This window comes from Berghia stephanieae, chromosome 4 (assembly GCF_034508935.2).
Source record: "Berghia stephanieae isolate SIO BIC M18660-M18661 chromosome 4, UCSD_Bste_1.3, whole genome shotgun sequence".
In the NCBI taxonomy this organism is placed as follows: Eukaryota; Metazoa; Mollusca; class Gastropoda; order Nudibranchia; family Aeolidiidae; genus Berghia; species Berghia stephanieae.
Genome location: NC_088363.1, coordinates 32,238,424 through 32,249,607, shown reverse-complemented (window position 1 = coordinate 32,249,607; position 11,184 = coordinate 32,238,424). Strand labels below are relative to the sequence as shown.

Here is an 11,184-nt window from a genome sequence, read left to right as displayed (position 1 = left end):
CTTTTATGGACTTTTTTTTCCCATTCGATTTGTCGCTCTGGTATTTGTCTTGTTCTTTTTTTAAGATTAACAGCACGTCGAATAGGAACTCCATCTCGTCTTTGACGGTAAAGTCGTTGCTCTCGGCTGACATCATGGCTTTTTTGGCCTTTGTGATAAGAAAACAAAATAAAACAATCGTTACAACAAAGCTATGACCCTTGAAAATGAACAATAATATCAAGTTACATTTCGCCACCCTCATTCCTATTACAAAACAAGGTGTAACATGAATAAAGTCAAGAAACAAAGAAGACTATTATGTGATACAATGTCGCATTTGTACAAGCGATACCGGGCCGTTAAAATCATAGTAATCATCTAAAATGTATCTGAGCCTAACAGGCAACAAACTATGTTTGGACATTAGGCATTTGGTATTGGCAAGGTAACTTTGCACTAAAAATAGTCTTTCAGCAATGGAAGAAATTAATATGTAAACAATAAAAATTGTTTTTAATGGTAACGTTGTAACAATGAATGTTACCACTTCAATGGACATAGGCCTGTAACACTTCAGTGGTTTACAAAACACTTTACCAAACACATCCTTATGAAACAAAAGAATATGCTATGAATCGATAAACCATGTGGAGGCACCGTGGCCAAGTGGTTACCGAAAGGGACTCCCGACTTGGAGATAACAGGTTCGAAAACCTCCACAACCATAGAGTGGTTTCCTTAATCAAGGAAATTCATTCCGGTTGCTTCACTTTGCTTCACCCAGGTGTATATCATGGTACCAGTGCTGTTGGGGAATGTAATTTGCTATAGACCAACCTCGTATTCATAAGTTAAATGTCTGTTTCATGCTACAGAAACAGGGATAAGCTCCGATTCTATGGGCCATTATGCTCCAAAGGACTTAGTGACAATAAAACATGTGTTTCATTTTTAAAAAGTTCACATTCCTCATTCCTGTTACTCATTCCTGTTATGTTTTCCTCATTCCTGTTACATCCCTCATTCCTGTTACAAAACAAGGTGTAACAGGAATGAGTGTAACAGGGATGAGTTTATCTCGCTTCGATTCATACTTTCCCTAAAATATGATTTACTCCAACATTAAAGTATGACTATTATTTAGAGCCTTAAAAAAGCTATAAACTGATACTTTTTATTTTTAATACAAGTTCTTATTTTAATAACAAGCCCTGGTAACAGGAATGAGGGTCATGGTCTAATGTTGAACATTACTCACCATTCTTGAAGCGGTGTTGAACTTAAAATCACACTGAATGAAAAAATCATGTGTTTGTAGTTTCGGCCGTGATGGAAAAGGGGTAGCTACGGCGAGAAAACATTGTTAGTTGCACTTCTATTGTTAAGAGGATTTTAATTGATTAATTTTCATTGCAGTTACAGGAATGAGTCGCCCCCTTGGGGACAGACTTTATTATATATAATAAAACTTTAAAAAGTCTGATTGTTACAAACTTTTATGAGGATGTTAGAAGATGGCAATTTGCATCAGGTGAATTCATAGGTGTATACAACAAGACACTCCATTTTGTTAAAAATTCGACTTAAAGCCGTCATGCAAAAAAAAGGACAGGGTATTTTCCTTACCCCAGTCAATACAAAACGTCATAACTATCCTGAATCTCTCTCTATTTTCGTTTTTTATGTTTCATACAAGTTAGTAATGTGTAGTGAGACTGTGTAAGCAAGTATTTGCTAACAATATATGCATCAAATATTTCAAAGATCCAATTTTCGTCACAGGACAGGAATTTGGCAGATTTTTGAAAAAGGCCGATATATATATATATAATATATATATATATATATATATATATATTGTTTTGATTTTGCAGCATTTGGTTCATTCCGACACAATACCATTTTTAGACGACGAGTCGCAAATGTTAAAAACTTTTAATGCAGCTTTTTTTTTTAAAAGTCATAAGTTAACAAAAATTTGAGTAAACGCAAGCTAACAAAAAGAAAGAAAAAAAATTTCCATGACAGATTTGATCCATACAAAATGTAAATAAACCGATGTTTACCTAGAATTAAATTCAAAATTTTGGCACGGATTATATAACCCTATCAAACTGCGTGAGTCGGAGATCCCAATTGGATTCAATAGGCTGATGTCACGTCGCCCAGCAACGGCGAGCAGCGTGGTTCTAAGCAAAGAAAATCGGTACTTTTTATTCTTCATGCTGGCTAGAACTTTTTATATGTCATAAGATCAGAATGTATAAAAGTCAAAATAAGATCATATTTATAATCTATTTTCTCCTCTGGATACACTTTTATGCTCGTCGGAGAAATATTTCATAAGGGCGTGCGCCATTGTTCCGATAGTTTAGAGCTACTTTTGTCCGGATTACAGAGACATCCCGATAGTGGAATCAGTCCCTGAAGTGTTCGAATAAAGAAGGAAAAATAACCCGATCCCAAGCAACCTGTCCGGATAAGGGCTAATCCACACCGGAGACTGACTCTGACGACCCGGCAATGCCGTCCTCTGCCGTCTTCCGGATAAAGACGTCGGGCACGGAAAAACACTAAGAATAAAGAGAAGAGCCGCTAGACCTACCTATACCAAGCACCCGACGCCCCCCCCCCCCCCCCCCCCCCCCTTCCCCCTAGTTTAGAGCCAGTTACTAAGTTACCATGCGTCGTTACGAGGGAAGTGAATCCTATTCAAAATGTCAAGGACGAAAATACACGGAAAACAACTCACTATTGAATGTCAACTGTCAACGGCCAGGAATTGAGTTTTCACCCGATTACGGTTAGAGAATGTGAGTAAAGAGCCTTCTACAAAGACATAACTATGAGCCGCTCAGAGTGGATCTTGAACCCCGGACCCTCCGGTCCAAATGCAAGAGTCATACCACTAGACCACATAGCAATAAATACCTTCACTGGCGAGAGTGGATTTTGGTTCTCTAACTTGAAATTAGTTAACTTTCCTAATTTTGATTAAACATCAGACCTCTGATCCGCCCAATATTAAATCAAACCTGGTGCGCAAAGCTCGTTTGTTGACTTCAGAGTTTTTATCCGCCGATCATGAAAATCGGGACTTCAGAGATTTGATCCGCAGAACATCGATTTTCTTAATCTCAATCTCATTCACTCAAACATATTACCAGATGGATGCAGTGGAGCACTGTGCGGCTGTGTGGTCGTGTGGTGTGGCACTCGATTTCGGATCGGAAGGTCCTGGGTTCGAGCCTCACTCCGCGCATAGTTGAGTCCTTGGAAAAGGCTCTTTTCTCACATTCTCTCATCGTACTCAGGTGTAAAATAAGTACCTGGCAGTTAACAGCGTTGTCTCTGTCGGGGAAAAAATTGTAATATCGCCTAACAAGCGTCATGTTACGCATTGCTGTTTGTCAGGGACCCCTTGTAAAGCGCTTTGAGCACGGTTAGTGGATATTGCTCTATATAAAAGTTGAAGTTTATTTCTACCACATTGATTTTATTTTGTTCAATCTTTACACAGACGACCAGAACACTCTCTGATTAGAAACAATGTGCAACTAAAGATAGTAAGAGGAGGTAAGTAAAATAGTCATGTCTCTCCAATTCGGACACCTCCACCTCCGTTCGTAGCCATCGTAAAGTTATAGCCTAACACTGACCGAAAAATGACGTCAAAATACCAGTCTTTTGCCACAAAAGAAAACAAATCGTGAGTTGTATTCATTAGTTCAACCAATGAAATAACTTGTTTCCTTGAGCTCTACTAACGACAACTCACTAGATGCTACACGAACTTAAAAAGTGACGTCAAACTGCCGGTCCTAGAAGGTTCTAAGGTCAGGCTATATGTTAACGATGGCTACGCTCCGTTCCCAGCATTTTGTCCGGATTACAGAGACATCCCGATAGTGGAATCAGTCCCTGAAGTGTTCGAATAAAGAAGGAAAAATAACCCGATCCCAAGCAACCTGTCCGGATAAGGGCTAATCCACACCGGAGACTGACTCTGACGACCCGGCAATGCCGTCCTCTGCCGTCTTCCGGATAAAGACGTCGGGCACGGAAAAACACTAAGAATAAAGAGAAGAGCCGCTAGACCTACCTATACCAAGCACCCGACGCCCCCCCCCCCTCCCCCCCCCCCCCCCCCCCCCGAAAAAAAAACAGAGATAGAGAGAGAATGGGGAGAAAGAAAGAGAGAAAGAGAGAGAGAGAGAGAGAGAGAGAGCAGAAGAGAGAGAGAGAGAGAGAGAGAGAGAGAGGGGGGGGGACAAATGGAAAGAGAGCAAGAGAGAAAGAGAGAGAGAGAGAGAGAGAGAGAGAGAGAGAGAGAGAGAGAGAGAGAGAGAGAGAGAGTTCTAACCCAATAACAGATTGAAGAGATGGCCCATTAATACACTATTATTATATCTTTCATTTAAAACTGATCTTATAACAATATTCCAGGACATAATATAACCCATCACCCGTGTATATACCATTTTTATAGCTCTGTAAGAATAGACAAAACTGGTTTATTCAAAGCCAATGAACGCAACAGATGTTATAGGGGTAAATCAATCACGAATCAGTCTCGTGTAGTCTCTTTCAGAGCCACGTGGAAACCGAATATATCCCCGTGTGAAACGGACAATAGAAATTACTTGCTACCCTTTAGATAGGACGCTAGTCTTTAGCAAAGCACTTACCGCCAGATCTATCAAACGCAGCTACCTAATCACTGCTCGGTGGAGAGAGATGTCAGTGATGTCAGAAATAAATCTCGACTTTACCCGAGATCGATATCGGTGTCTTTACGTGTCAAGTGAGTGCTCTACCAAATGAGCTATCGGGACCCCATAAAACCACTGCTGTACTCTGGCAAATCACTTTTTTTTAAAAACCCATCACATCATTCTGGTTTTATGTCGGAAAGAGATAGATAATAATAATGATGATGATGATGATGATGATGATGATGATGATGATGATGATGATGATGGTGGTGGTGGTGGTGGTGGTGGTGTAGGTGATGCTGATGATGATGATAATAATATATAATAATAATAATATAATAATAATAATAATAATAATTATTAATTATTATTATTATTATTATTATTATATTATTATTATTATTATTATTATTATTATTTTATTATTGTTATTATTATTGTTATTATTATTATTATTATTATTATTATTATTATTATTATTATTATTATTATTATTATTGTTATTGTTATTATTATTATTATTACTATTTATTATTATTATTATTATAACAATAATAATAATATCATTATAATGATATATATATATATATATATATATATATATATATATATATATATATGTTTGTGTGTCTGTGTGTGTGTGTGTGTGTGTATGTGTGTGTGTGTGTGTTTGTGGAAATTAAAACTATTTAAAACCATGCAATAAAAATATATGAAAGGAACGGTTTAAAAAAAACTTTTGAAGTATAATTTTATTTAACTTCTAGCTTCTACTATACTCTTTCTTGTTCTCACAATCTTCCTGTTCTTTTCAGCTAAAGAGCCCACCTTGTCGCCATGCGTGAAAGCAAGTCCTCGTACAAGTTGGACAATGACGTCACCGCGTGGCGTGTGGTCACGTAATAAAACTAAATGGACCTCTCTTGTATGTCACGAGCCCCCGATGACTGAACATTGGGTGAAAAACTGTTTGAAATCGACCAAAGTCTGGATGTTTGGCGATTCCAACATTAGGATGATGGCGGAAGTGATGGCCAGAGTTTTCAATTGTTCCAAAAATGACCTCAAAAGATGGCCTGAAATAACCATGTGTCATAACCACGAATACAACACAAGCGTGTTTGTGAGACCTCACGAATATCCATTATACGTATCTAAACATTGGCTTAATTTTTTGGAAAACGGCGCTGTTAGTGACAATCTGGCATCCATCCCGTCCACCGGAAATCATATAGTAGTAATACATTATTATCTCCACTTTTCCCCCTCGCATCTCATTGTACTACAACTGAGACTCTCTACGATAAAAACGGCCATTTTAAAACTTTTGTCGCGAAATCCAGAAATTTTGATAGCAATCCGAGGCCCTCATATATCAGCGATCGAATGGAGGAAAAACCACATGTTTGGAGGTGACGTTTTGGCGTCACGCATGCGTGAATTGTACATGCATACATTTCATGATCTTCGAGACAGTGTTGTGTTTTTGGATGCCTGGGACATGTCAATCAGTTTAGAGAACTTAAATCTTCATCCTCCGGATCATGTTTACAAAAATATCTGGCGTACCCTGTTATCTTATTCTCACAATTGTGACCAACCCCCACTGCACAATATTATGCCGGGATAATTTTGAATCTAAAAATAGAATCCTTTCTTTAAAAAATATAGCCTTGTGGAGAACGTTGTGCTTATTTGAGTCAATAAAAAAAATTATACGGCGCACAACTCTACTGAAAGATTTGAAAATTAGAAATGTATTTTTTACAGATAGATAAACAGATAACTTGATTTCCTTTTATAATTTAAAGTCAGTTTGAAAGTTCGTTGAGTCGCACAGATATCATAAAATACGTACCGACGACACTAACACTCTCAAAAACAACCTATTTCGTCACTGTAAAAAGTTGTCAGTTTGGCGTTTTTACGACAGGAAGAACAAACAAAAGTTGACAGATGGAGTTTGTCCATTGTTTTGATTTTCAGCCGCCATTTTGATTTGTGAAGTATTGAAAGGTAGTGCAAAGCAGTCCGAGGGCCTTTTTTTCTACTAGGGTTAGCTCGAAATCGAAGGATTTTTTTTTTAATATTTTTAAAAGAAAGGATTAGTGTTAGTCATACGTCTTAGTAAAGGTGCTAGGGTGTTTGTTTTTCCATAAGTTAAGTAAAGGGGAGACATTCCGAAAGCTCCTACATCCCCAGTATTCTTTCAATTTGTATTTTCACCGTTGATCTTTTGTCAGGCGTATAATATTCATTTAATTTGTCATCATATAGAAGCATTTTAAAGAGTCTAGAACAAACATTGATAGATTTTGTGAAAGTTTAAGTTTTGGTGGGTACAATATCGAATGAAAACAGTTCTTTCCCCGCGAATTGCGGGCTCATTACTAGTTTATAGAAAAAATGTAAAATGCTAGAAGCTGTGAACTATAAATGTAATCAACAAAAATGTCACAGCTGCAAAAAAGAACTAAAATACCAAACACGGGGCAACCCTAAACGTCCGTTTTTATCTGTTTTCGTATATTAAATTGAAGCGTTCATTCAATTTCACATTTTTATTTACAAGCCTGTGTATAGAAAAGTAAATAATAAGTACACGTACCAGTGAAAAGGATCGGGGATGTACGGAATGAAAGTATGTGTTGTTCCAAATGAAAGATATGTAGTTTTTTTTTTGTGGAAATTATTTGTCAGAGTGTATCTGTCTGTGTTGTGTGATTGAGTTAAGGGGCGGTTTGGGTCTTTTCTGAAATAATTTTACTTACCTATATTTGTGGTTTAAATCATTCTGTATCGTCATTACAGGTTTTTTAAAAAAAAAAACATTTTTGATGAAAAATATTAACTATCTGTGTTAAAACCCAATTTGCGACCTAATTTGGTGGTCTAACATAAAAAAATATAACAATCTTGTGGCAAACGTTCCACAAAAACTAATGAAGGAAAGACCTCCATATTCTTCCCTCTTATCGACATTGTACCATAGTTGTGTCGCCATAGAGAGATTTTCCGGCTTTAGCTTATGGAATTTTTTATTAGAACATTACAAAGTTGAGAATCAAAATGAGAGTGTGCCAGAATATTTATGTGGGAAGAAGGAAAGTGTGCTTGACCTGAATTTTTTTTTTTTAACCTTGACAAAAACACTAAAATGTTTGTTCAAGAAAGAGACTGGGGGTGGGGTCTTCTGACCTCCCATGGTGGCCAGGGGGTAACTTGCCCTGCCCCTTTATCTATTTTCCGAATTACTTTCTGTCTTTGTCTTTGAATGAGATTTCTTGGTTTGTCCTGCCCCTGGTCGGAGTCCTCGGCTGGATGGGAAACAGTCAAAAGTATAGTTATAGGTTTAGGAGGATGGCATTTTTTCTTGTAAATCATCTCACTGCTTTGTACTGATATTTTTTTGTTTGTTTGTTTTGAGTATATTATAATGGTTTGTAAATATTTGAGCGCATTTCTCTTGGTGGGATGATATGCTTGTGTCTGAATGAGACTTTTAGTGTGCTCTTTAAATCTACATGTGTTTCCCATTTGAGCCATTCCCCTATGTCTTACTTTTTACCATGTGCTATTCAACTGTAAATCTAGAATATTTTATTGTCTCATTTTCTTTATATTTACTGGCGCTGAAATTATTAATATTAGTATTATTATTATTATCATCATCGTCGTCATCATCATCATTATCATCGTCATCATCATCATCATCAGCATCAGCATCATCATCATCATCATCAGCATCATCATCATCATCATCATCATCATCATCATCATCATCATCATCATTGTTATGTGGCTATGTGGTGCTGTCGCTTTCGGATTGGAAGATCCTTGGTTCAAGCCTCGCTCGGCACATAGTTGAGTCCTTGGAAAAGGCTCTTTACCCTCATTCTCTCACCGTACTCATGTATAAAATGAGTACCCGGACGTTAACAACGTTGTCTCTGTCGGAAAAATATAAGTGTAATATCGGCTAACAGGCGTCCTGTCTCGTTCTGTGTTGCGCGTCGCTGTTGGCCAGGTATCCCTTGTAAAGCGCTTTGTTTCACGTTTAGTGGATATTGCCCTATATAAAAGCTCAAGTTGGTTTGTTGTGTTTGTTTTTTTCTTTTTAGTGTTTGTTTTTTGTTTTTTTTTTATTTGGGTGGGAAGGGGGGGGGTGTTGTTTTTTTTGTTTTGTTTGTTTTTTGTTTTTTTTTTAAATTATTAAACTTGTTTGACACCTTTTCAAATCAATCTGTCAATTATTTGTCTGGATGGACACAATTTGATATTTGTTTTGGAATTACCAGGCAGAGTTGAAACTTTGCATCATTCGATAACCAAATCGATACTTGCGAAAAATGTCGGCTGGTACCAAATGCAGTCTGTCGCATTCTCCAGTCGGGGAGAGAAGGCTCTAGTTAGAACAAGCTTTGAAGCGACTTTTTTTTTTTCCTTTTTTTCTTTTTTTTTCTTTTTTTTTTTCTTTTTTTTTTTTTTTTTTTTTTGGGGGGGGGGGGGGGTGGGGGGGTCGTGGATAGCTCATATGGTAGAATGAAGGTCTCTCCTGCCAGGCGGAGTTGTCTTACCAGTAAGGTCGCGGGTTCGAGCCCCCATCGACGCCGTGAAATTTTTATTCTATGTTGTCTTCTGGCACTTTCCTACTCACTTCATTTCTTGTTGTTATCAACATAAGTGCCTGCTCCACTAACTTTTCTTCAGTCGTCAGCACAGTCCAGGGCCCGTTTTCATGAACGCGGACGAGCACTTAGTCTTTTGACTATAGTCATCAGGGACTTGAAAAATCGGATTTCATGTGAGCTGACCAAGCAAGTCCCAGACAAAAATCACGGCACCCTCGGACTAAGGTTGGCAAAGTTAAAGTCATGCCGGACTTAAAGCTTAGTCTGAGACTAGTTACTATGATACACCATAGCGTTGACAAGATAGCAGCTATTTTTAGATTGAGAGAGCTTCGATTCGGAAGAAAATTACATCGGTTACGAATGACAGAGGCAAAAAGTGTTCTGTTACTATCACAGACTAATCTAGTATCTGTATAACTTCTGTGGTTGCTATTGGCACTGGCTTTAACAAACTTTAAGATAAGTGCAGATCGTCGAAAGTGCACATTTTGTGAGTAAAAACTTTTATAAACCCGAATCTAATCGTCTCGCTAGTTGCAAGTGAACGGAGACTTAAAGTGGAAGGGTTTGCTTCAAAGGACAACCAAAAAAAAAAAGAATAAATTTTAAAAAGTCCATTAGAAAGAATGGTGGAGACGAAAGTCATTCTGCTGGCATTGTAACTGACTTAAATAATTTGATTCACCAGAACACACTTTCTGTTTTGTTTGTTTGTTTTGTTGTTGTTGTTGTTTTTTGTTGTAAGTGTGTTTGTTATTTGTTTTTTTGTTTGTTTTGTTTGTTTGTTTGTTTTTTTGTTTGTTTTTTTTTTTGTTCAATCTGTTTGAGATTCCATTTAACTTTCATTCGTCTAAATATCAATTGACAGTCGACATCATTGTAGTCTGACAGTCGACAGTCAATATCACGTGATTTGATTCGTCATGGGATTATATGTACCGAATGTGTTGTTAATTTCCACTTTGGAAATCTTCTGCATTGAAAGTATGAACACTGGTATCTTACCTGCCATCGTGTTATAGAGAGCTTGATTTTACCAGCACAAAATAGCCGAAGAGTCACCATCCTTACAACGCCCACTTCTAGGCAAGGGCCTAGCGGGTGGCTTTCCGGAAGCTCCTTGTGCTAAGGGAAACAATCCAAATATTCCCTCAACTAACCCTAATAAAAAAAATAAAACCTATAGTCCGTTCCAAATCCCGTGCGCACGGAATATCGCAAATTCATCCAAAGTTACGAATTGTGATGCCGTAATTTTTTGCATGTGGGCTTATATTTTAAGTGGCACTACGAATTTTGAATACCGATAGTGATAGTGATAGACCAAACGGTTTTCTCACTGCCGAAGTCCTTTGATCTTTTCATCGTTTGCAATAAAATTATATGATTCAAACGTTAAAGTGCTTACAGATATTGGTGTATTGATTCTCTTTCCCTTGGAAAAATATTGACAACAAAGTTGGATTCAGTGGCGTAGCTTAGAAAATTCTAATTTCTGGGTTGTTTGAAATAGTGTTTGAAAAGGTGCTACAAGATCTCATTTAAATAGTACTTAAAAGTGTTGAAACATGCTCACATCGTTTATAATTTATCTCTACCCTGGTGGACAACGAACATGTAATGGACGACACGACAAACAGCCCGTGAGGTACTTATTTTTTAGACAAAGACATTGATGTAAAAAAAAAAAGTATTTTAAAACAATGTGAGGGGGTCCTCCGAATTTGTATGCCTGTCTTCGATAGACAAGGAGAAATGACTTTCACAAAGAAATAATCCCCGACCAACTGTTGAGCAACTCATAAAAGTCGCACATAACCCATTGGTCACCCATCAAGCAGGGTACATGTTTG

At 37.4% G+C, this 11,184-nt stretch overlaps 1 protein-coding gene across 2 annotated transcripts in view; it reads left to right on the top strand.

The window, feature by feature from the left end:
* Positions 1 to 9,202, top strand: part of LOC144970432 (NXPE family member 1-like) — a 41,334-nt gene extending 32,132 nt beyond the window's left edge. For both annotated transcript variants that reach the window (XM_078910062.1, XM_078910063.1), the window contains 2 exons: positions 3,503 to 3,558; positions 5,513 to 9,202. In XM_078910062.1, the coding sequence (XP_078766188.1) occupies positions 3,503 to 3,558; positions 5,513 to 6,327 (871 nt within the window). In that variant the 3' untranslated portion in view covers positions 6,328 to 9,202. The remainder of the gene's footprint in view (positions 1 to 3,502; positions 3,559 to 5,512) is intronic.
* Positions 9,203 to 11,184: the final 1,982 nt, after the last annotated feature.